At 33.6% G+C, this 26,447-nt stretch overlaps 2 protein-coding genes across 8 annotated transcripts in view; one reads left to right on the top strand and one right to left on the bottom strand.

The window, feature by feature from the left end:
- LOC144965757 (lysosomal acid glucosylceramidase-like) overlaps positions 1 to 7,744 on the bottom strand; it is a 13,982-nt gene extending 6,238 nt beyond the window's left edge. Inside the window, exons 1-6 of the mRNA XM_078901420.1 lie at positions 7,664 to 7,744; positions 5,567 to 5,752; positions 4,266 to 4,409; positions 3,456 to 3,589; positions 1,860 to 2,032; positions 826 to 1,063 (exon numbers count right to left, since the gene is read on the bottom strand). Of these exons, the coding sequence (XP_078757546.1) occupies positions 826 to 1,063; positions 1,860 to 2,032; positions 3,456 to 3,589; positions 4,266 to 4,409; positions 5,567 to 5,752; positions 7,664 to 7,739 (951 nt within the window). The 5' untranslated portion in view covers positions 7,740 to 7,744. The remainder of the gene's footprint in view (positions 1 to 825; positions 1,064 to 1,859; positions 2,033 to 3,455; positions 3,590 to 4,265; positions 4,410 to 5,566; positions 5,753 to 7,663) is intronic.
- Positions 7,745 to 7,777: 33 nt separating this feature from the next.
- LOC144965755 (ATP-binding cassette sub-family C member 4-like) overlaps positions 7,778 to 26,447 on the top strand; it is a 44,386-nt gene continuing 25,716 nt past the window's right edge. The window contains exons 1-9 of one of the 7 annotated variants that reach the window (XM_078901415.1): positions 7,778 to 7,952; positions 11,029 to 11,161; positions 11,560 to 11,670; positions 13,098 to 13,215; positions 13,841 to 14,059; positions 15,942 to 16,031; positions 17,083 to 17,246; positions 18,235 to 18,360; positions 19,349 to 19,604. In XM_078901415.1, coding sequence (XP_078757541.1) covers positions 11,097 to 11,161; positions 11,560 to 11,670; positions 13,098 to 13,215; positions 13,841 to 14,059; positions 15,942 to 16,031; positions 17,083 to 17,246; positions 18,235 to 18,360; positions 19,349 to 19,604 — 1,149 coding nt within the window. In that variant the 5' untranslated portion in view covers positions 7,778 to 7,952; positions 11,029 to 11,096. Of the gene's footprint in view, positions 7,953 to 11,028; positions 11,162 to 11,559; positions 11,671 to 13,097; positions 13,216 to 13,840; positions 14,060 to 15,941; positions 16,032 to 17,082; positions 17,247 to 18,213; positions 18,361 to 19,348; positions 19,605 to 24,738; positions 24,995 to 26,447 lie in introns of those variants that run through there. The other 6 variants (XM_078901416.1, XM_078901412.1, XM_078901413.1 and 3 more) reach the window with 6 other exon arrangements.

Here is a 26,447-nt window from a genome sequence, read left to right on the forward strand (position 1 = left end):
ATGGAATAGAATGCAATGGAATTATGTCAAAATATAATTACATATTAAACTTAAAACAGTTGGCTATTTTTTGGGGCAGAGCAATTTTTCTAATAAACAGCTGAGAGAATTTAAAGGAAAGGTAATTTTGTGGTGTAAATAAAAAAAAACAAACCAAAAAGCCTGAGATTTTATTTATAGTGCAATATCCACTAAACATGGTCAAAGCGCTTTACAAGTAGTCCCTAGCCAACAGCAACACTTAACATGTAAGGTATGACACCTGCTGGGCGATAGTAGTTTTTTTCAGACTGTTAACAGCCAGGTACTTATTTTACACCTGAATATTATTCGCTGCTCAGAGCAGGGCACGAATCCTGGACCTTACAATCCAAAGGCGAATGTAATATCACATATCCGCGCAGTTCTATTCTTTGTTTTCTTAAAGGCTATAGAGAATACTAAGCTGCTGAAAGATGTGGACTGTAGAAAGCATTGAACTGTATTAATTTTCAATAATAATTTCAATTGTTTTTGTTATTGACTGAAGAAGGATTTTCTAACTAAAATGTTCTGTATTAAGTTTTTTTTATTTTTAAATCTATTATTAATTCATTTTTGTATATTACTTTTTAATGGGTATAGAAGGACTCAGAATCTATCAATCATTAATAACCAGAATAAGAAGACTTTTCAGGAGTCAAAAACTAGATCCTAATGGTTTTATAATTGAATTTGTCATATGGCCAAATTTGATATACAAAATCTTAAAATAAAACAAAGACAAAACTTAGTCAACAAAAGAAAACAAAGATTGGCTCTATAATTGTTTAAATGCTTACTTACAACGTTAGCCCAGTCTAAAATCGTCAATCTCTGATCATCTAATATCATTAAATTAATGTCTTTGAAGGCAGAGGATTTCAAGGCTGGTCCAAGATCTTTCTTTACAAAATCCCGCTCCATTTCAGCAGTGTATCCCATACATTGAAATCCAAAGTGAGCAATCATACCATCTAATGGTTCATTCTGTACAGTCAAACCCCAAAAGCTTATATTGTGACTTGAATAAGCGTCCAAAAACCTGAAAATTAAAATTTTATATCAGGTCAAGAAATGAAACATGAATAAAATCAAAATTTCATTAAATATCAGAATAATCTCTTTACATTCCACTTTCAGTAAAAGATTAAAAATCCCAAGTAAAATTGCATTATATTAACTCTAACTAGCTAATGTTAAATAAAGCATCCCACTGTATAATCAAATTTGAAACGTAAATTTTTAAAAAATTCCCTCAGAATCATAAGGCCAATGGAGCTGGTATTTATCGACCCTTCTTATAATGTACAAGAGCAAATGTTTGTCACTCTTTGGATAGGATGCTCGTCTATCGCGAAATACTTTTCATCACATTTAACAGCTGCCCAATCAATTATAGCAAAGTACACAAGGACATCAGAAAATAATCTCAACTACATCTGGGGTTGATACAGGTCCTTTGCTTGTGAGAAGAGAGTTCTACCATTGAGATATTGGGGCCTCCGAAAATTGTACCTAATGAATCCAAAAATCTTGGAGATGTGTTATTAAACTCACCTCACCCAAAGGATGACATAGATTTGGGCTCGAATTCCTATTGGAATCCTGAGATTTCTAATCTATGCTTAGTTCAATACAATCCTAATAATAATAATAATAATAATGAAGCATTTATAAAGTGCACACTTCCACTCAGAGGTGCTCAGGGCGTTATGCAAGAAAATCCCAATGAATTTTAACTTTTAAGTAGGTTGCTATCTTTAAGTCCTGAACTCTGTTTAAAAGATATTCTCAAGGCCTAGTGACTCAAAATAAATTTTTAAAATAGTATAAATAACCTGATAAAGTACTGAGCCCATGCTTTAAAATATGGCCCTCCCGGCTCTCCCTTAAGACTTCCTTTTCCAGTCATATTATTATCAGTCTTCATCCAGGCTGGGGCACTCCATGGGCTCCCGAACATCTTAATAGGACGAGGGCTCATCTTCATGGCATTTTGAATGAAGGGAATCTGAAAAAGAAAATTCTGTCAGTTATGTTTGTTCGTGTTTGGTTTTATTGCGCTTGCAACACATGTTGGTTATATAAGCGCCAGTAAAAAGAAAAAAAAATGGGACAGTCAAAAATATTCTAGAATTACAATAAAAAAACCCAAGAAAAAAATAAGACAAAGGGGAAGTGGTTCAAATAGGGAACAGATGAAGATTTCAAGAGCATACCATCAAGGTACTTAGTTTGAGATCACCTAAAAGTCTCATCTAAACACCAGCACAGGATCCAACTAAGAGGAACACACTGAAATGTTTACCATATACGTTAAAAACAAAAAGATAACTATCAGTGAGTAAGACACAAATTAATACATTGCAATTAAATATGTCCCATTGTCTAAAAACGGTATTATGTCAGGGTTATCAAGATGTTGAAAATTGAATTTGTAATCAAAATTACGAAACTTAAATTGAATATTTGCTTTGTTGAGTAGAATGAATATGGTTTGTTAAAGAGCCAAAATATTAAATTCCATATTTCAGATCATTTCGATTTAAATTCACAGTTTGTCGTCTCGGGGTCCAAATAGCTCAGTTGGTAGAGCACTCGCTTCAACTGCAAATGGGACCAAGATCAATCCCAGATGAGATCGAGATTTTTTTGTGAACCCCCTGTGCACCCAGCAGTAATTGGATAGCTAGCTCGGTTAGATCTGGTGTAAAGTACTTTGATACAGACTATCCTATCCGAAGGGTAGCAAGGAATTGTCCATTTCATGCTATACGAACCAGGATAAACTCTGGCCTAATGGACTACTTTTTGTCATTTTTGTGTAAATCCTGTTATGTACTATTATTATTTTTAGGTTTTAATATATTATATTCAGTGGACATTTGAGTGTGTCCCTGATTGCTTTTGATAGGATGGGACTTTTAGATGTCAAAATAGGCATATTGATAACTTGATCATAAAATCTTCTGTTCCCTATTTGAACGAGTCCTCTTTGCCTTACTTTTTCTTTGGTACTTTCGACTACAGATTTCTAAATTTCCATATTACTGGCACTGAAATAACCAAAAAGTGTTGCAAGCCCGTAAAACCCCCTAAAAACAATGAAATCAACAACGTAGTGATTAGCCCCCCCCCCCCCCCCCCCCCCCCCCATCACTTGTAACCAGTCATGTATAAAGTTATCTCCCTCAACATATCAAGAAGTCGTTTGGTCAAACATTTTTGTATTTCCCGAGGAGTTCGAGGAAACTGTGCTCCAATGTATAAGTGTAAAGGGATATAATTTTTTTAAATGTAAATCGCCTGATATTATGGACTCACAACTAGCCTGGCAAGTAAGTGTCAATTTTTTTACTTAGACTGGCTACCGGCTACATAAAGTTATCTTAGCCAGAAAATCTACTTGGTCATCAGTCCAGTGTCATTTTCACCTTATATTTCAAATCCTCAGGAGCGAGAGCAAATTTTGTCAAATTCAAATCTCCAGAAACGTCATCATAAGAGTAAGGGTGGGTTGAAAAATCACAGCTTGCCATAGGGACTCTTCCAACGGAATACCCAATGCCTAAGATGCAAAGTAATTATAATCACATTTAAACTTAAACAAAATAAAAACATTTTTAAAACAAGCATCTATTTCACGGGTAGCTGCAGACTAAAGCAGTTTAATTAAAAAACTGGACAAAAGCTAAATCACAGCAGAAATAAAGTCCATATACAAAATCCACAAACAATTTCTAACCTATTGTGTAGGTGAATGTGAAACACACTACACAATATATAAAAGCACTAGGATTGTAGTAATTAGACAAAAAATATTTATACCCCAATTATGCATAACATTCAATATAAAATCTAACACACAAATAAACATCCACATCATTTTGGCTTCCAGGGAGAAGAAAAAGAAGAAGAAGAAGAAGAAGAAGAAGAAGAAGAAGAAGAAGAAGAAGAAGAAGAAGAAGAAGAAGAAGAAGAAGAAGAAGAAGAAGAAGAAGAAGAAGAAGAAGAAGAAGAAGAAGAAGAAGAAGAAGAAGAACAAGAAGAAGAAGAACAACAACAGCAAAAAAAAAAAGAAGGGGGAGGACAGGAGACACCATCGCCAACAATAACACAAAAACAACACTAACAACAAGAAGACAAAAACTGAGATGAACATCAGTTTACCTTGAAAGTCCTACTTTTTAATATTTAAAACAACTGCTTTCTAAAAAAAATCTACAATGCTATCTTACAATCACCTTCTTTTCCGTAGTATGCTGCAATGAGTTTGTTTTGTGCAGCTATTGGAAGTCCTGCAATATTTATTCCAGCCGCATCTGTGAAAGCACCCCCAAATCCAATGATGCTTTGTCTTCGTTTGGCTGTGCTTACTTTATATACAGCTAGAAGAAGAAAATACACATATATTTCACAATGATTCAGTTCAATTCTCTGTTGATTTTCAAATTACCTTCATGTAAAAGGAAAGTCTTCTTATTAGCTATCTCAAATATATTGAGATTATAGATACAATGTTGATTTTGCATTAAAGTGGTTTACACACAGATGATTAGCACATGGATATACGTGTCATCCCATGTCTATAGATTTGTGTTTACTGTCGAACTGTTCACTGAGCAATAGATATGCCGCTTTGTATGACACTTGCTTTCAGGCTTGAAGGTCCCTGAATTAAGTCCTACTTTAGGTAGCATAAAGTCGAGCCTTGTAAAAGCTCTTTAATCTCATTATTTAACCATACTCAGGGGTAAAAAGAGTACCTGATTGGTAGCAGAGTTGTCTCTGTCATAAAAATTGTAATGGTACCATATGTCGTGATGTTTTATTCTAAATGTTGAGTGTTGTTATTGGCCTTAGACTCCTTTTAAAGCAGTATGAGCTCATTTAGTGGATATTGCATTATATAAAATCCCAAATTAAATGGATAGCAAGGTCTCATTTCATCGTAAAGGTGCCATAGAAAGGAATAGATTACTATATCACAATAAGTTAATGACTTACGATATTCTCCAATTTACTACTAGGCAATCCCCTTGTGAAGGACTTAACTTTTTATTGATTTAAGAGGAAAGAATATTATTTTTTCAATAATAAAATTTCAATCATTGCATTCAAAAAAATGAAGATGACAATCGTTAGTTTATATGAAAGTTAAACTAGCAGCTTAAAGTCATGTGACCAATGGAACCAATGATTATACTAGTTTCTATAAAGTTTAATAGATAGGAACAATTCCTGTTAGCTTTGGAGAAGAAAAGTCTATCCCTAAGTCCTTTCTGGTAGATCTGATTTAGACAGTGGCTCATTTACTGCACAATGGAAAAGGGAACCAGAAAAAAGTCTTATTGCATTTTCAAACCCTAATTGTTCACACGTCAACATGATGATCTATCACCTGAATTACTACGTCCAGCAATTTTCAAAAATAAGAATAATAATAATAGTAATTATGATAAAATCTTTAATACTTCTGTCACTCCAAAATATCAGAATACATGAATTATTTTACTCTTTTACGAATAAATAAAATGCAAATTACCATTGGTTGAAGTGGCTTTGGCTTTGAAACTTTGCCTTTGAAAACGAAGACCATTTTCTGAAGAGGTGTAAACAACATATTCACCCTTTGTGACTTTTTGTGTGCTTGGAAAATCATCACAGTATGTACTATTACACACACAGACAACATATCCTGGTGATTCAGTAAGCTTGGCACATGGTGTGGCTGTTTAAAACACAAAATATGGAATAAAAAATTTCAAAATCATAAAACTAATGTGTATGTGCCTTAAAAAAAACGTTACATTAAAAAAGCAAGGAATCGATTTTCTCTGACTAAATCAGTGTTAGATTGTTTTCACTGAGACATTTTTCATAAGTAAATCCATTACAAATTGAAGGAAACTCTTGTAACTTTTCAAAATAATTTTTTTTTTTTAACGGACATGACCAGGGAGTAATGTTTCTTTGTGGGTGCACCAGTACCACTCTAGGTACCTTAACCTTAACCTTAATTCTCTCAGCATCAGGAGGCACATAGGGCCTGAACATTTCCCTCCATTTGCTCTGGCCACTTGCTTCAGTTCTTGCTCGCTGACAGGAGTATATGCCAGGATAATTTCTTTCCCTCTTTACCATTTTGCGTCCCTTTCTCATCTTTCCTCCTAGTGTTCATCCCATTGCTATAGCACCGCTCTAGGTACTTTCGTAAAAAAGGGGTCCTTGCTGAACAGAGTGACTTTAGCAATGTTTTAATTGGTAACCAAATGGCAATATTAGATTTTTTGTAGTTTCTTTTCTTTCTTTCTTTTTTTTCTGAGACAGGAAATGTTTTAAGTTTTAAAAAACATATAATCAGGAAGGGGATAGGGGTGGACTACCAATCCTGAGTCATATTTTCACTATGATTGACTATGACATTTAGGATCTTCAAAAATATGAGATCATCCAACGTAACGGATAAGTGCCTGATGAAATAAGTTATATAATAAAATGATTTTATTTCAAATTTCATGCTTACCCCACTATGCTAATTCATCACAGCGTTATGCATTTCTATGGAAATGACAATGTTCATAATATCATAACCCATCATTTTCTTTGAGTTTGAAACATTAAATCTAACATACTTGTTGTCAATTTAATTCATAAAAATTCATTTCACTGTTAATTTTTCAAATACATCTGAATAACATTCTCCTTCACCCTTTGCAGTGGTACAAAATTTAATTTAGTAGGGTGGGACGGATAGAGGGGGCGGGAAGTAAAGTAAGTAAAAATGCCCTTCCTTTATTTGATGTTTTTTGGTAACCGTTTTTAAAAAAGGAAATTGGTCCTCTTTTTGGCAGCTTAAAAAAAAGCTTTATGAGGCATTTGTAAAAAAAAAATTGGCTGCTATTTCTCTTGACCAACATAAAACATCTAGCAAAACATCGGTAAAATTACTCCACTAAATAGGGACCACTTTTGTTTTAACGAAAGTACCCCACTCTATAACATAACATAACATAACATAACATAACATTAACATATGGTATAGTATAGTAGGGCTAAATAGGACGGAATCCCTTCAATGACTTTAATAATAATGCTAAAAATTCATTGATGAAAAGATGACAATAATGATAAAAATGTTAAAGATACTTAATCAACTTAATCCTCCTCCTCCTTGTATGTTATACAAACATATTATATCTCTAACTGTAACATGCAAACACGCACCACACTTACACATACACACCAACACACACACACATACCCACACACACACTACAACACACACACACATACATGCATCCATGCATGGGTCCATAATAAGATAACGAATTAAACAATGCAAGATTAAATTTGAACACCATGCCAACAGCAGTGCAAACAAATATTATTCACCTATATCAACGAAGTTTCATTTTTGCTACCTAGACGGTCTAGACTATCACTCACTATCTAGATAGTTAGATAGATATCTCCATCTTGTCAATCACAATCTATTTTTTTTTTTAAATAATTTTAAGTCAAATTCTAGAATCAGTTTAAATAGTTGGAGTTATGCAATACCTAACCCTTTCCTAAAAATACACAACGCAATAGATTCATTGATATTGAAATAAAAATTATCAAGATGAGATATGATTACCGTCTAGGAACCGAGTTTCCAGTAAAAACGTAAGAAATAATAAACAAACCATGGAGTACGCCATTTTGTACGTCATATGATTTCTTGACCTTTGACTTTTGACCTTTTTTACAAGGATTCCTTTGACAATCATGTGAAGGGAAGGCTCGTTTGACATTTGAAGCGGAAGTAAGAAAGTTGAAAATGAAAGTGATGGTCTAGAACAAAACAAGTCAGTGTTAGAGACCACATTCGTATTTATATTTGATTAATCAGTTATCTATACAGTTCTATAAACCTTTTTATCAAGGTGAGATTCTTCATCAAATCAAATGTTTTGATTTCAAATTTCGATGTGCTTGTTCGCAGTGGTACTGCTTATAGTCAGTGAAACCACTATTCGCAGTAGCTAGAGATAGAAGCCCTCTCCCGTCTCTGAAAATTAGTTTTTGTCCCTACACTAACACAACACTATTTTCTGTTCAAAATGGTGTGTTGTCGAATGGCTTGAAGTTGAATGAGTGTGTTAGTTTGAGAAGGAATGAAAAGGAGGGATGATTGAAACATTTTGTGTCACTGAGAATTGAGATTTTGAACGTTTCGTCAACCTTTCCTTCAAATTCAAGTCTGAAACTTGGACAAGATCGTGTTTTGTTCTTGTTACCCCAATCCAATTCATGAAAATTTCCCCGTCCCCACTTCTCGAACTTGATCATTGGTCCAATTCTTGAAATCTATCACCTTGGCTTATCTGTCAGATTACTTTAATGAGAATAGTTCCGTCCCCATTTATTACAGTTAGTTAAATATATTTTATAAATTTCCAGGAATCTCTCTCTCTCTCTCTCTCTCTCTCTCTCTCTCTCTCTCTCTCTCTCTCTCTCACACACACACACACTCTCTCGCCGCTGCTCATGACTCATATCTCAGTGCTCCTGTAAATAATAGAAGTTACCATCAATAAACTACCTCTACTCTACTACTACAGCCACCACTGCATCATCATCCTACTCCTCGTCATCGCTACCACTGCCACTTCTACAGCCCCAACTGTCAAATCATCATCATTGCTACCACTACCATTGCCATATTATTATCAAAACTATAGCAACCGTTACCACCATTACATCATCATCATTATCCTTATAGTCATCATCATACTACCACTACTACATCAACAACACCATCATTACACAACAGACACGTCGTCATCATCAACAAAACGCAAAATAATAGTAATAGTAATTTTTTTTTAATGAATTAAAAAAAAAAAAGTAGTATATTTATATTTTGCGCCCATTCCTCTATTCAATAAAGCTGTAGGCTCGTAGGCTACTATTGCAAATACCTAACTGAATTGAATGAATGTCTACTCCTACTACTGTGAATAACGAATACGACTGCTGTCTGCTATTTGCAGTACTACTGCAGTACTACTGCAAATAGAGGTGGCCTTCAAATTTACATTCCTTTGTCAAGTCAACTGTCCTGTCAGCACTGTTCAGGGATTGATGTCCCTGGTGAGAGGGCAGCCATATTTTTTTCCTCGGAACTGGTCCGATCCGGGCACTGTTCTCAGGTTGATGTCCTTGACGAGTGGGAAGTCATCTATTTAATTTACCTCGGAAATGGTCTGATCTGGGTTGCCACATTGGCTCTAATATATCCAAATTAAGATGAAAAACAGTGATAATAAAATTTTAAAATTATAACATTGATTTACTTGTATTTGTATTAAACACGGTACCATTGAGAGATGAAGCAGTATGGTGTTGAAAGCTTGCTCGTTGGATTTCTCGTGTATGTCCTAATACGGTCCTAAGTGCGAAAATCTATATAGCTTTTACTTTTACATCTAAAACTAAAAGAAAATAGATTGTTTTTAAATGCCAACTTACCCAGAGATGCCACTTTTCCGGTTTTAGCCAGAAATCTGGATTTTTGGCAATTTCACCGTATCCTCTGGCTTCTCCGGTTGTGATGGTCCGAAGCAACCTGTAATTTAAAAAAATAAAATTTCAGCATTTTATAAACTTTTCTAAACTTTATAAAATTTGTCTACTTTTACTACAGTGGTCTGGTGCTTTCACTGACGAAGAGTTGATTGAATATGTAGAGAGAAAAAAAAAACCCCAAAAAACCTCATAAAATTGAAGAGCACAAAAAAGTAGTGATGATGAGGACAGCCCACCAATGACTTCATCAGAAAAACGTGAAATGACGAAGCTGTTGAGACAAGAAGAACTCGACCCCTGAATAATTGCTCGATTTCATGACCACCGCTTAAAATCAGAACGATTTGTCGGGAACCGAGCTGTCAAAATAAAGTGGTTTGGACTGTTTATTGACCAGTTGTCAGCTTTCACTGTTTTTCATCTTTATTCATGAAGTTGAAGGGTCATAAAATTCACAGCACATAATTGTCCATGCCCCCAACCTTTACTTTAGACACAGTTGGTAAGCCATTCTCTGCACAGTTGACAATGGACAGAAACTAACCTATGTTATCAAACCGTATTTGTTCACAAGTCAAAAGTGTGCCTTTCAACTGAGTTGTTACCAGTGGTGTTAGTTGATTCAGCTAACGGTGGATACCTTTATGTAATCGTATTTCTTGATTGTGTTAATGAACTTGTTTTCGCTTTTTTAATTTATTTGTTTGAGTGTAATCAATTCCGCAGTCAACTGACTATAAAATTTCAATTCTAAATAAATCATTCCAGTTGATTAGAATGCATGTAGATGAAGAACATATTAAAATTGTTCACCTTTTTTCCTATTTTCAAAGAGTTTGATTTTACTTTGGACATTTATGATAGATGGCAGATCTGAAATTAGTTTTTCTTTTTGTGAGATTGTCTGTTAAAAATATTATAGTTATTTAATCATATGTTTCTTCTGTTTAATGTGTGAATATGTATTCAACATTTGAGTTAGTTGGAAACTATGACCATCAATCAGAGTATCTCCCTCTTTTGATGTGGATCTTTCATGTTGATGTCTTTGTGAGACTGTGATGGCCTTTGACTAGTCATGATCACTACTAGTCATCTATATATTACTTTCTTGTGCCTATGAACCCAAGAGTGATATAGGCTAACGAAAAAATGTTTTATCTGTACCATCTTTTCTGTCTTACATACTGGTATAACTGAAACATGTGACAAGTTTGTACTTCTAAAACCTAACTGAACTGTTTTCCGTTGACCACATCATTCAGTCATCGTAATTTGTGATCATGTTGTCATGTTTGCTTTTAGTGGAGTTGCATAATTGTTAAAGAATAACAGCATAGATTTTATTTTGAGTGTAGACTTCATCGGTTTTTACCCTTTGGCTTTTTATTTTTGTATTTAGTTATTGATATAATTTGTTTTCCCCGACAGAATATCCTTAAATAGAAATGACAAACAGGTGACAACGGACAGGTTATCAAGATTGGTACTGATACAACATGGCAGATGGTGGGAAGGCAAATCCATATGATTCAGCAAACATCTTTTCCAAACTCACATTCTGGTAAAATGGCAAATGGTTTTTAGTTAGGGGTCCATATTTCTGTAACATTTTGTTAACGCAGTTTCTTAAACTTGAATTTAATATTTTATATATGTTTAGAATGACAACATGTTAATTTAAAATCACAATTATAAAAAATGATTCGACTAATTTCTCATTTTATTTTAATTTGTTTATATTACATCGATGAATAATGTGGAAAACGTTTTATTGAATTTTGTGTTGTATTTATAATTTTAGTCATAAGAATTAGTTTTATTTTTCAAATACAAATACAATTTCATAGCATCATAGTTTGACCTTTTACTGTTTTTGATATGTATGTTAGTAAAAGAGTGATGTTGACAAAGATGCTGCTATTTTTTATATTATTTTTTATATTATTTTTGTACTTTCAGGTGGCTGAATCCATTATTTGCTCACGGTTCAAAACATGAAATTAAAAGTGATAATATCTGTGATGTATCGAAGCATGATGAGTCAGAGCTTTTGGAAACCAAACTGGAAAGGTACCAGTTTGACACATTATTTATTCATTCATAACTCTACCTGGTAATCAGTTCTGCTAATCATCTTTACTACTAACCTTTCCACTATTATTATTATTATTATTATTATTATTATTATTATTATTATTATTATTATTATTATTATTATTATTATTACAAGGCCCTCTGATTATAATCACAATCAAACTTCTAAGTCCAATTTTGAAATTTATATACCTTTTTCAGAAAGCTTGTTCATTAATTTAACAACACTTTTTTTTAGCTAGCTGTTGCTCTTTTTACAGTAAATGCATAAGATTGTAAAAAACCTGCATCAGGCTAATATTTTGGGATTTTTCTCCTTGAATTTTTATTCCTGCTTTGTCAGGCAGTTTCATACACATGTTTTCAGATATTTATTTTACATCAGTGTCAGTTCGCTAATTTGTCATTGTGGAAACACATACCCTTGTGAAGAATAAAGGCAATAAATTATCCCAACTATTGGTACCAAACATTGTGGTATAATGGTAGCACGTCTGACCGTTAATCAGGTCTGAGTTTCAATCCCTAATTGAGACTCGTATTTCTGGGTGGGGTTCCTGACCTCCCATAGTGGGCAGGGAGGCTCTTACTGCGACTTCTATCCCCCTATATCTGTTTTCCAACATGCTTTCTGTCTTTGTTTTGGAATGAGATGACTTGGTTTTGTCCAGGCCCTGGCCGGATACCCTAGCTGGGAGGGAAACAGTGAAATGTGTAGTTAAGAGTTTTGGGAGATGATTTTTTTGGTGTTAATTATCTCTCTGTTATGCACTGTATTGTTTTGTTTACATATTATATGATTTGTAATCATATGAATGTATCCCTCTTAGTTGGGGTCTGTGCTGCTGTCTGGATGAGACTTTTAGGTGATCTCAAACTAAGTACTTTGATCGTGTGCTCTTGGAATCTACATCTGTTTCCTATTTGAACAAATTCCCCTTTGTCTTACCTTTTCTTCGGTGCTTTAATAGTAATTCTAGAACTTTTTACTGCTGATATGAGCTTAATGTGTTGTAAGCGGCGTAAAACCCTTTAAAACAAACAAACAAACAAGACTAATATTTTGAGATGTTTTACTTTCTTGCGTTTTTCTTTCTGATTTGTCTGGCACAGTTTTATATATACTTTTTCAGATCTTATCTTACATTAGTGCCTGCTATAGATTTTGTTTCTTTGATCTATGCAAACCATTGCAAATATACCCTCTAGATATTTTCATATATCTTTATCATCCTTATCTTTTATATCATTTTTTAAAAATTCAATTTTTGTTGGGTTTTTTTTTTGTTTTTTTTTTCCCTCATTATTTTCATATCAAGTTTTCGGCTAATATATTTCCAGCAAAGTTAATGCATAGCTATAGATGTTAATGCTCAATCTCGATTCTTTTGTTGTCCTTCCAGAGTCTGGAAAGGTGAATTACAAAGACATGCTGAAGGTGGCAATGCCAGGTTCTTACTGGCTGTCTTCAAAGCCTTCAAATGGCAGTGCATTATGCCTGGAATCCTATTGTTTCTCGTGGTAATTCTTTTATTTATTTAATTAATTTTTTTTTGTTATGTTTCATTTTAAAGTGTCAACTATTACTGAATTGTATTTGAATCAGTTCATTTTGATATGATAATTTGTTTCTAACTTTGTGTTATGCCAATCGTAATTGTAATGAAATTTGCATTTTAGGAGCTCAATCCAGTTGTGGGTAGAATTTAATTTATTTCAGCAGTTGCAAAAGTTCTATGATTTTTCGGTTCTATATGTCATAATTGTGATAGTCCTTCAGAGCCACCAGGCCCATGGAGCCAGAGTCTATCCCAGTTTCTATAGCGTGAAATGGACAATAGCAATTGCTCGCTACCCTTTGGATAGGACACTAGTCTATCGCAAAGTACTTCCACCAGATCTAACAGGCTCAGCCACCCAATCACTGCTGGATGGACAGGGGGGTCAGAAAAAATATTGACTGCACCCAGTATTGATCTTGGTCCTTTTGCTTGTGAAGCGAGCGCTCTACCAACCGAGTTATCGGGACCCCCAATTGTGATAGTAGTCCATATATTTTGTTTAACTTATTAGGTTACTGTACAGTCTTTTCTTTCATGGTTTTTGCTTATCTCAGTTTTCGGTTCAATAAAACTATGCTTTTCAGGAAGCCCTGAAAATAGCTCAGCCCATTCTTATTGGAATGCTGGTGACGCACTTGAATGGAGAGGAGAATTCTCTGTCCACTGAAGAAGCATATGGTGTTGGGGCAGCTCTTGGCCTTAGTGGTTTTCTACTTGTCTGCCTCAACCCAACAGCATTCTTCATTTTACAGCATGTATCAATGAAGATGAAAATAGCCGTTGGAGCTTTAATCTACAGAAAGGTTTGTGACGATGTCTTTGAGAGTGTTTTCATAATCATGGGTAGAAATTTCTCCCATTAAAGCTGACTATTGCTGAATTTGGATTCTAGACACATTTTAGATTAGGATGTTGATCAAATGATGAGCATTTAGGTTTATGCCCCATGAAATATTGCCACCCAGTATGATTTCTCATATTTTTAATACGCTTTGAAGTCTAAAATATGATTATATGGAAATTTTGACTAAAATAGGATGAATGCAAAAGTCGAAGTTTGTATAAATATATATCCAAAAAGAAAAGCAGAAAAATATAATATAATTCGAAGAGTTGGAGGTTATTGTTGTTTCCACCTAGATGTGAACCTGTGTAGCTAGAAAGGTTTCACAGGTTTTTCCTTCTCTCTTTTCTCTTGATATGCCTCCTTAAATGCATGGTTGGTTTGAATTTTTGCACATCAGCCTAAATTTCGGATTATTTTTTATAAGTAGTTGAGATTATTAGGCAGGTTTGCATTAAGTATTTTTTTTTTCCAGATGACATTTTTATTTTTGATTCGTACCACCAGTTGTTCGGTGGTACAGATAAAATTGGTATATGCAAGAATATAGTCTGTCATTTTCAGATGACGTTTTATGCAAAACAAGATGTAAATCTTGCATTTTTGGTTAATAAAGATGTTTATTCCCCCCCCCCCCCCCCTCCCCCCCCCCCCCCCCCGAATGAAAAAGCTGTTATGCTTATTATGGCAGGTTTAATAACAGTTATAATATCTAATATTGATTGATAATATTATCATGGAAATAAGCGAGATTCTCAATTCTTGATGGTTTTGATTATGAGAGAAAGAAAATGTCTTGTTTTAAAATATCATGGTAAAAAACTTTCATTTGCCATACGCATTTGATGCAGCTTGATGACAATCAGGCACTGTGTGTCTCAAGGTGAAAAACCTTTTTAGTCAATCCTTAGCATCTCTCTGACAAATGATTTGACCCACCCATATTAAATTTCAAATAACAGCAAGTATGGAATGAATCATTCAAGGAATTGACATAATATTATATACGAAGAAAGTGACAGAAGTGAATTCTGAGAAGTGAAGTGGTGATATTATTCTAATCGTACGTGCTTATAGGCATTGGTTCCCAGAATGCATCATTTTACATAAACTTTCAGTTAGGGATTCATTTCTTCAGATTTGTTCATTGACACCTTTTAGTTTTTACTTCTGTATGGTTTTCAGATTTTCTACCTCCAACAATCCTTATGAGTAACAACATGAAGAAGATATAGGAAAGAATTTGCCCTGATTTACGATAGGTTTCTATTAATAAAAATTCCTACCACAAGAACCAATACATTTTATGTTTGATTGACAAGCACTTTATAGTTAATGCCTACACCTTAATTCATGCTCGCCTTCAAATAGCTGGCTAGTGATATGTTATATCACAAAAGACATAGAAATTTAGATTTATAGCTTATTCACAAAGTATATTGTGAAGTGTGAAAATGACAATCAAGTTTTTCTGTACATTTATGAAATTATTTTTTTTTACTGACAAGAATATAATGCTCATATGATTGATAATTCAGTAAAAATTGTTTCTTTTGATCAATTCAAAAGGTATACATTCTATTGAAATTATCAAAAGTAGTCAGTGTTTTTATTTTTTTTTCTTACAGCAACAAAGTAATGAATAAAGATATTTGAGTACTAATTTAAATGTATCTATTGCACTGAAGCAAGTTTTATAAGCCGAGTAAATAACTTTGTGGTTTTGACTTGAGATTACTTATCCAATCTTTTATCTCTGGTTAATAACTTCAATTATTGATATTGATTACTTCTAATTTTCTCTTGTTTTTGTTTTAAAATTTATTTTTAAAAAATTTCAGGTCCTCACTTTAAGTGCAGAAGCATTTCAACAAACATCCGCTGGCCAAATCGTGAACCATTTATCGACAGATATTGAAAAGTTCAATGATGTGAGTTATGGATCAATACATTTATTACCTTTGTAGTTTATATTTTATCATTGGCAAACATGATCTTCATAAAAATGCTATCAATAAGAATTTGAAAATAATATTTTACATATTCTTCTTTTCTTTCAGAGTGAAACACAAAACTTCTTTTGCACCAAATGCTCATACTCTGGTCATAAGATTGATAAAACATTTTTTATTTTATGTTTACAAACAGTTTAAGTTACTATTTTGCATTATTTCCCAAGTTACAAAATCATTGGAAAAAGTCATTCGTACACAACAATTTTCCTGAAAAGATAAATGAAATACTCAGTTTTGATAATGCTCATTAAAATTTTTGTTTCAAAATATTTACAGTGAGAAGACAAATTCAAAAAATTGTAAAGCGCTTTGAGCATGTTAAGTGTATATTGCGCTGTATAAAAGCTCAATTAAAATTTTTTTTTTTTTTTACAAATCTGTTGATTTCAATAAATGAACCTTTTATATCAGTGAAAAGAGAAATATAGCTCATAGCCATAGTCCTTTCAGTTGTCTTTTACTTGGGGATATAAAAACAAGAAATTTCTGTTTATCCTTATTTGCAGGGAACTAATTTTTTCTGATTAATTTGTTTTTCTGTGAAATGTGAAACTACTTTTAATTTATCAGTAAGATTTCTCCTGAAAGTGCTTGATCTTAACCTGTGGGTTCCAAGTTACTAAATTATGATAAAAATAGAATTACGTGCAGTAAGATTCCGTATAAAGATAGAAATATCTCGAAAGGATACCAACTTTAAACTTTGAGCAGAAAGGAAAGGTAAACACGGCTGGGATAATCTCCTAAATGGAAATGCATTATAAAGTAATGTTAGATCGAAACAAGCATTTGAACTTTACATTATTATTGCTTAAATTATTGCATAAGGACTGAGCAAAAGAGAGTGAGAATATATACATAGAAATTATGATGGATTGGGGCAAAGGAATGCTACACGTCATAAATTTGTTGTACTCAGCAGATAGCAATTGATAGAAAGGAATAAAAGTCTATATTTATTTGATAGATTACTACTGTTTTGCACTACTTTTGGATTTCGCCACTCTCAATTGCTGTGGTGATGTACCTAATGTACAGACAAGTGGGAGTTGCATGTCTATGGGGCTTGCTGGTCATCGTGGTTGTTGTTGGTCTGCAGTGCGGCTTGGCAAATCTATGTGGGAGACTCAGGTATTTTCATTCATTCACTCTCAACTCTTTTATGGCCAAAATGTTGTAATTTGGGTGGGGTTGCTGACCTCCCATAGTAGGCAGGGAGGCACTTACTGTGTCTTCTGTCCCCTTTTATTTTTTGAGTTGCTTTCTGTCTTTGTCTTGGAATGGGATTACTTGGTTTTGTCTTTACCCAGGCTGGGGTCCTTGATTGGGAGGGAAACAGTCAAATGTATAGCTATGGTTTTGGGAGATGATATTTTTTTTTCATTGTAAATCCTCTCTCTCTGTTATGTTCTGTTACATTTTTTGTTTGTTTTAACTATAAAATGGTTTCTAAACATTTGATTGTATTCCTCTTAGTGCCTGGATAAGACTTTTAGGTGATCTCAGACTAAGTACACTGATAGTATGCTCTTGGAATCTACATCTGTTCCCTATCTAAACCATTTCCCTATGTCTTACTTTTTCTCATGCACTTTCAATTGTAAATCTATAGCTCTTTTGACTATCCTATTTTCTTACTTTTTACTGGTGCTGAAATGACGCAATCACCGTAAAACCCTTAAAAACAAAACTAAAACAAACAAATAAAGTAAAGGATTGATTTTTTTTTTTTTAAAGCTCAAATTTATACTAAGCTGCTGGAGGCTGTGGGCTTTAAAAAGTAATGAATATAATAGCTTAAAAAAACAGACAAAATCCCAAACACAACGTTTTGGGCTCAAAATCCTTCAGCAGCCAACAACAAAAAATAATAAAAACATAAATACATTACTTAAAAACCAGATGGACAGCAAAGAAATTTCTGCTGTTGATTTGGTTTTTAAGTAATGCATTCGTGTTTTCATTGTTTTTTTTGTTTTTTTTTGTTGGCTGAAGGAGGGTTTTAAGCCTGAAACGTTCCATCTTTGGCATTTTGTTCTTTTTTCAGGCTGTTATATTCAATTTTGTTTAATAGTATTAATAATACTTTTTAAAAAAGCACTACCTTTTTCTCTTCCAGATTCCGCATAGCAGCCATAGCTGATCACCGAATACAACTCATGACAGAAACTGTTTTAGGCATGAGAGTAGTAAAGATGCTCTGCTGGGAACTCCCCTTTGAAAAAGTAATCATGAAATTTAGAAGGTAAGAGGCAATTGCTTTGTATTTACATCATCAGAAAAAATGATTTATGGTGCAGTTTGTTTTGAGTGTAGAGTGAATTGTTTCTTTTTAAAAAAAAAAATATATATATATACCAGGCACTCTGTGTTTGTCACATTGATTTTTGACATTGAGCACATATTAGCATGCAGTGCAAGTTATGAATCAGGGGATAATGGGATGAGGCATTAAATTTGAATATTAAACAATATTTGGGAAAGTATTTCATAATTAATTGATTTGTTATTGTCATTTGTGTGCATTAATAGATGAATTATTTCAAAGGTTGAAACCATCGTTTTTTTCGGCTAAGCATTTTACTGCTATTGTTTTGACACATTTCAGTGTGATAAAGATGTCCAAAATTCAATAACAATAATTTCCCTAAGAGGAAGACCCCAAGAAACAGACAGAAAATAGATGGATTTGAATTTACAATATTTAAAAACAAAATTTGAAATAGAAATATACAAACAATTTCTGACGTTACATATTTGCCTACATCAAATTATAAAACATACCTGTTCTTGCTGTGCAGGCCATTGTAGGGTGCTAGTTAGTCTGTTTTTTTTAAAATCATGTTTTGACTTTGTGTTTTGCATAATGAGTGTTTTTCTTCAGCATAGAAGTTCATTCATCATCCTTGAGAGTCATTCATATTGGTGCGAACTTGTTCACTTTCTTGATGATGTACATTTAACATCTTTTTTGCTCTTAAACGTAATTATTTTTGCATTGTTAATGTTCTTTTTTTTTTTTTTTTAAATTTCATCATTTATTGATGTATTTATTTATTCATTCGTCTCTTCTTTGGTACTTCTACCCTAATATAAATCCATTCATAACTGATAAACCTTTTAATGATCTCATGATTTATTAATTTTTATAAAGCGAGACCTTCAGACTTCCTGTATTATTTTCACGACTTTACAATTCTCAACATTGTATCCACTCTGTTTCACCACCTCAGGGGAGAGATCTTCTTGACCAGGTTAGGCCATCTCATTTCAGCCTTTAACCTCACCATGACAACGATGGCCATACGCATCTTACTACTGGTCATTCTGATCAGTGTCTGCGATTATAATGGCATCTCCAGTGTCACATCACAGATTGTTTTTACTCTAACTGGACTTTGTGGCACAATCGTTTACACAGCATTCCATTTTCCTAATAGTTGCTTGGAAAGATTGGCAAAATTGAGGGCATCATCAAAGCGTATTCAGGTTTCTATGATTATTCATTTTATATGCTAGAAATTTCTAGAAGAAGCTAGAACATGCCAACAAGCGCTACTGCTTTTGCCACTTCTGAAATGATATCCAGGGCTTCCAACTGTATGCCAAAAAAACCAAAAAAAAAACCATACTTTTAACCTTTGCAAGAGTGTAAATTTTTTATCTCAGATTGTACGTTTTTTATGAGACTCAAAATTATTTTTAATCTGTTTTTCATAAGGTATTTTGACATTCACCATGCTTCCTACTCTATATGTTTTAACAATTGATTGTTGTTTAATAAATAGATTTAAGCGGTTTACTTGCATTGCTTCATAATTTTATTTTCAAATTTTCTTGACGTTCTTGAAGTTTTTCCCCTCACTCAAACTAGTTACAAGAATTATTTACCTCCAATGTTACCTAATGGCAGGGAGTAAGATGACTGAAGGCTTCCATTTTCAAATTGTACACTTTTTCTCCAAATCTTACTCTTTTTGACAAGCAGTCTTACACTTTTTTTTGTGTTGAGTTTGATAGCCCTGGATATCAACGATTCCTTTCTTTTCTTTTTTTTTTAAACAACAAAATATGTGTTGAATGAAGCATGGATTGTTGAATTTTTGAAGCATATTAATTATAAATGTTGTTGCTGTCCACTAATATATTAGAGTTTTAATAATAAGAATAATGATTTTCATCTACTGTTTATTTTCAAAAATAATGATGATAATAATAATAATAATAATGATAATAATAATAATAATAATAATAATAATAATAATAATAATAATAATAATAATAATAATAATAATAAATAATAATAAATTATAGCGAAAATTAGCTTTTTATGTATTCAATAAGTTTGTACTGTCTGAATTATTTTGAAAATTATAAACAAATTTGACAATTAGATTGTGTTATAAATGTAATTAACAATTGACGATTAAAAAAAAACTAGACTGTATAATTAGTAATATGAATGTAATAAAAATATGATAACCAAATAACTAGATTGTGTAAAATGAATTAAATGAACATTTGACAATTAGAATATTAGATTGTGCAATTATAGAGGAATGAAATAAACTTTTGACAATCAAAAAACTCGATTGCGATATGATATTTAAGACATTTTATTATCTTGGCACTGAAAAGCTCACAAAGGCACATGACAAATAGACAAAACACACATATCTTTTCTAAAGAAAGCTGGAGCACACTAGTGCCGCACTGAGGACCGTTCTTGGGACAGGTCCCACAGTCCTTTAGCTGAGAACCGGGGACCGGTCCCAAAGTGGAGAACCGTTGGCGGTCCTTACTTCTTATAACCTTTCAACAGTCCCAGCGATTTTCGCGCCATACTACTGCCCCAGCGATTCTTTGCCTCGGTCCTTTTGCCTATCTTCCACAAATCACCACCCATCCCACTTAATTAATCGCACCCACCCCCTTTGTTATACACTAAACGACACAGACGACCATCTCCCTCCACTCCGCAAACCGCCCTTTCGTGTGTGAGATGGGGGGAACAGGAGGTGCACGCCTTGGACGATTCCATTATACGGGGTAAATTTCAAAATTTACGACACCATAATGATCGCAATGACAATGATCTATGATGAAGGCATGACCCCTCTTCTCTAATGGGTTATTGTTTGAAATGAATGTGACTATTAAAGATGTGTGTGTGTGTTTGTTTCGAACCTAGCAAGTCCGATTTTTTGTCTTCTTTTGTCTATCTCTTGTCATCACTCCTTTCTATCGCATTGTTGTCATTAAAAATAATACAATAATATTAAAATTTCGTTTGGTGTTTTAACTAATCAAATAATATGAGTTTCACATATTATATCTTCCTTCCAAAATAACAGTTATAACGTCTGATTTTTAAAAAGGCCAATAGAATATTTGGGGGCCCCGATAGCTCAGTTGATAGAGCAATTTTTATACGCAAAGGCCAGAGATCGATCCCGGGTGCATTCGAGCTTTTTTTTCTCTGAACTTCCTGTCTACTCAGCAGTGAATGGGTAGCTGGGTTTGTTAGATCTGGCGAAAAGTACTTTGGGATAGACTAGCGTCCTATCCAAAGGTAGAAATATTTTTAAAAAAATTAAAATCAAATAATAAATTGAGCTTTTATATAGAGCAATATCCACTAAATGTGCTCAAAGCTCTTTACAATGGGTCCCTGACTAATAGCAACACGTAACATGTAGAAGGAGACATGACACCTGTTAGGCGATGTTACAATTTTTTTCCGACAAAGACAACACTGTTGACGACCAGGTACTCATTTTACACCTGATTACGGTGATAGGATGTGAGTAAAGAGTCTTTCAAGGACTCAACTAGGCGCAGAGCGAGGCTCGAACCCAGGACATTCCGATCCGAAAGCGAGTGTCATAACACAAGACCACATAGCTGCACAAAAATAGAAAAAAGGAATGGAGACGGAAAAAACCCCCAAAAAACCCTAAACAAATCAAAAAACAAACTCTTCACGTGCTTTTGGTCCAGCATGCCACAACACAAAATATTAACAATCCTTTTTCCCTAACACTAACATTGACCTGACCCGCTCCATCAATCTTCGCAGACACACACACACACACGCACATGCTTAATGGATAGTGTTATAGCACTATTTTCATGTTTTGAGGTAATAAGCCTTCTCCACTCTCACTTTCACTTAGCGGTTCTATAGCCATCTACTGCAGGCACGGTCCCATCGTTTGATGGTCCCAATGTTGAAAAAGAACCGGTTCTTTGACGGTCCCAAGTCCCAACGAGCCTTGTGAATGGCCAATGTTGAAAAAGAACCGGTTCTTGGAAATGATCCTTGCGGTTCTCATTTCCCAGGGACCGTAGAACCGGTGGTCCTAAACATGCTTAGCACCGCTCCGCAGGGGCTTAGATAAACTTAGAAGAAACAAAAATGGTAAAGCTATATGACAAAATGTTCAACTTTTAATTCTAATAGTGCAGCTATGTGGTCCTGTGGTATGCTACTCACTTTCAGATCGGAACGTCCTGGGTTTGAGCCTCGCTCTGCGCATAGTTGAGTCCTTGGAAAAGGCTCCATACTTATATTCTCTCATTGTATTCAGGTGTAAAATTAGTACCTGGCTGTTAACAGCATTGTCTATGTTAGAAAAAAAATTGTAATTTCGCCTAAAAGGCGTCATGCTTTGTTCTACATGTTACGTATTGCTGTTAGTCAGGGACCCCTTGTAAAGTGCTTTGAGCACGTTTAGTGGATAATACGCTATATAAAAGCTCAATTTTTTAATTTTTGGCACCAATACTATTTTAACTGATTAATCACTACACAAAAAGATTCATTCCATTGATTTGGTGTATTATATACACACAATGTCATCAGACAGACTTGTTGGCTTTTTTTTTTTGGTCATAGCATGTATGTGCATTTCAACCTCTTCCTCCTAAATTTACTTCAATCCTTTTTTCAAACATTCATTTTTCTTCCTATTTTGCCTTTACCCTGTTGTTGTGACTGCTCCCTTTGCTTTTTATTTTATCTATTTGAAAAAAATTCTTTCTAGTTTTTATGTCTAATAGTTTCCTCCAATCGTATTTAAAAATTGTTATTAGATTGGTAAGAATTCTTGCTTCATTCATGAAACAGTTCTGTTATGTATTTTTTACTCGAGCTTTAAAAAAATTATATTAATGCTGTTTTTAAAAAAAAAAAACCCTCCTCCCGACGTAGAATGTGAAAGAAAGAAAGTCACGTGATAGCTGTTGGCTGGCGAGCGAGTGGCAAAGCTCATGCAAATGACTGTATAACATTATCAGGATGGCACAAAGTTGTGATCTAAGCACATTCAGTGATATTAATACATATTACAGTAAGACAAATATAGATGGAAAAGTGACACAAATTCAATTAACAACAAAACATAATATTTTGAACAACCTGAAGTTTACACATTATGTCATTAGCTAAATTCGGCCGAAGGGAGTTACAATAGTCCAGTTTGGGTAAAACAAGGGAAATAATCAGAAGTTCAGCTACGTCCTTTGGTATTAAATAACGAATTTTGCTTATTCTCTTCATTTCTATGTACATAGATTTTATGGTGTTATTCACATGGCTTGTCATGCAAATATCTTTATCAATGACGATGCCAAGGTTTGACTCACCACTGAAATTCTCTCTGTTGAGTATTAAGTAATTTACAAAAATAAAACCACAAAATTACTGAATACGGAACATTGCAGGCTCAAATCCCTTGATACTTCCATTTGTGATCATTTTTGTATATTACTTTTTATCAGTCCACAGCTTGAAGTAGCTTAATATTTTCCCCATAGAATATTCCATGTTTTACTGTATATTAGATGTCCTGAGAAACCTGTATGGATGATATTGATATTAAACATTTTAATTCAAAGGACTGTGGACTGGCTTGGTCCAGTGGGCCTGCATTGCTTTGTTTCAGACAACTTGCCCCTGGAATTTAAATAATTGTTTTCATCGTTTGTTTTTTTAAAACTCCCATTTTGTTTTGTTTGTTTAAAACTGAAACTTTGATAATTCTACAAGCAGGTGAATACTAATCAACTGTGTCGAAGAGAACCAAATATAATAGGACAAGTGAAATGATGTGATTTAACCATCTTGTCATATTTTTCAGAGGGAACCTAAGACAGCTAAGTCAGAATCACTTTCCATGTCTTTACTGAATTCATCAGTGCTATCACCTTATTTTAGTAATGTTACAATTACCATGTGTAAATGCTATCAACACAATAAAAATTCTCTTTTCCATTTCTCAGACTCCCATGAAGTAAAACCATTTTTTTCTCAGCTAGGTGTTGAATTTTCCATTTTCACATCAAAAGGATATTGGATTATTCCTGTCTGTTGCTTTCAAAATCTCCTTTCTCTCTGATTACTTTGTTATGATAAGTCTATTTAAGCTTGCACGTTTGTTATGATAAGTCTATTTAAGCTTGCACGATTTTGTTTTGAATCCAGTGAATCTTGCTCTTCTTTTGGTATTTACTAGTCATAGTGGCTTTTGTTCTAAATTGTATGTGATCAAATTCATTTGTTTGAATTGTACTAATTGACATTTATCATTGATTCTATACAATTCCTGCTTTATCAATTCAGAACAGAAATCTTCCTTATTCAGATTGATCATCTGATTAAGACAGTAAATGAAACCTTTGATAAGATGTCCCCCCGCCTCCTGTTCTTGGTCCTTTTGATGAGTATAATTCATTACAAAGGCCAATCATTTCTGACGCCAACAATTATCTTTTCTTTGACCGGACTCTGTGACTGTTTAAGAGTCAGTGTATTCTATTTCATTTACGCTGGTGTTGAAAAGATAAGTCGGTTGAGAGCTTCTACACGTCGCATTCAGGTGTGTTGTTGGTTAATTTTAATGCAACTTTTTATGGCTGTGGTTGCTTTTTTGATCCTTTTTTCCTTGAAAATTATAAACTTTCTCATATCAGATATATATATCTCTACCTGATTATTATAATTTCATTATTTTTGCTATTTTACTGGTTATAAACTTGTAAATATTTGAAAAAATAAAAAGAACATTATAGTAAAGATCAAATGATAAAAGAAATTTTAAAGCTAAACTTTTGTTTGAAGGTAATCTGAAAAAAAAAAAAAAAAAAGAAAGACATGAATCAGTAGAGTTGGGAAAAGCAGTTTCTTATGGAAAAAATATGAGGCTCTAGACTTAATGGATTTGATATCTACATTACCACGAATAATTTGTAATTTTGCTAAAATAACGTTTAAGTTAATTCAAGCATCAGTGTAGCAATGACTATGAAAAAATTTTGTTTTCTATTTTTTTCTATCTCCACTGAGTAAAAATCTTTTTGAATTTTGAAAATCCATTCATAAATAAAAAGGTTAGGCAGTTTCAAAGGTGTCATTTATTTGGATGACTCATAAAGAGAGAAAAATACGGAAAATATGGGACGCTTTTTTTACGTTTTTTTTCTAGTTTGTGGGGGGGGGGGGGGGGGGGGGTTAACGTCTAGCATTTTTAAAATGATAAAGTTAAAGATCTCAAAACAACCACTTCTTCAAACCAACTACTCCTCTTCACGACCATTCTCCCCTGACTCCTCATTTCATTTCCTTTTATTCTTCCCCTTCAAGCCAACTGTACTTATTAGTTGCAATCCAGTCCTACGAGGACCTTACTCCTTTCCATATTAAAAAGTGAGAAGGTTTTGGGTTTGTTTTTTTTTTCTATTTAAAGTTTTGCCATCATTTTTCTAATAAGGAATTTTTGGTATCGGGCCTAAAGTGTGTTCAGGTGTATTTTTATGTTAAGGTTTTTAAAGAAAGTGATTTGAAGCACAACGGATGAAATGGAGCACATGCTGTTCAATTGTCTGTTCATTGCAAAGAATTGTTTTGGGTGATAGTTGTAATTATCTTTTTTTTTTTGTTATTGAATGATATCATGTTTTTCTTTTTTGTACTGTGGTACAGAATCACCAACTTTAGTACTTATTATATTACAATCCACAGGATTTCTTTTCATTTTTATCAGAGAGCACCATTGGGAGCATTATCTTGAGAACCAAAGCACTAAATAATCATCTATTTACATTTTTCAAATTCATGTAGTAGTGCTCCTTGACACTCATTATCTTGTTGCTTAATGCAGTCTTTGGTTGCAATAGTGGTTGTCTGATGTATACATCATCCATAGTATTGGATTCAATCCTTAAAGGAGAAGGATTGGACGGTAGGGTAGATTGGCCATTTTTGCGGTCTCTCAGTTTAACAAATCTTTGCTTGATTAGACTTTTCTGCAAAATTCCATTAATGTTATTGTC

This window comes from Berghia stephanieae, chromosome 2 (genome assembly GCF_034508935.2).
Source record: "Berghia stephanieae isolate SIO BIC M18660-M18661 chromosome 2, UCSD_Bste_1.3, whole genome shotgun sequence".
Lineage (NCBI taxonomy): Eukaryota > Metazoa > Mollusca > Gastropoda > Nudibranchia > Aeolidiidae > Berghia > Berghia stephanieae.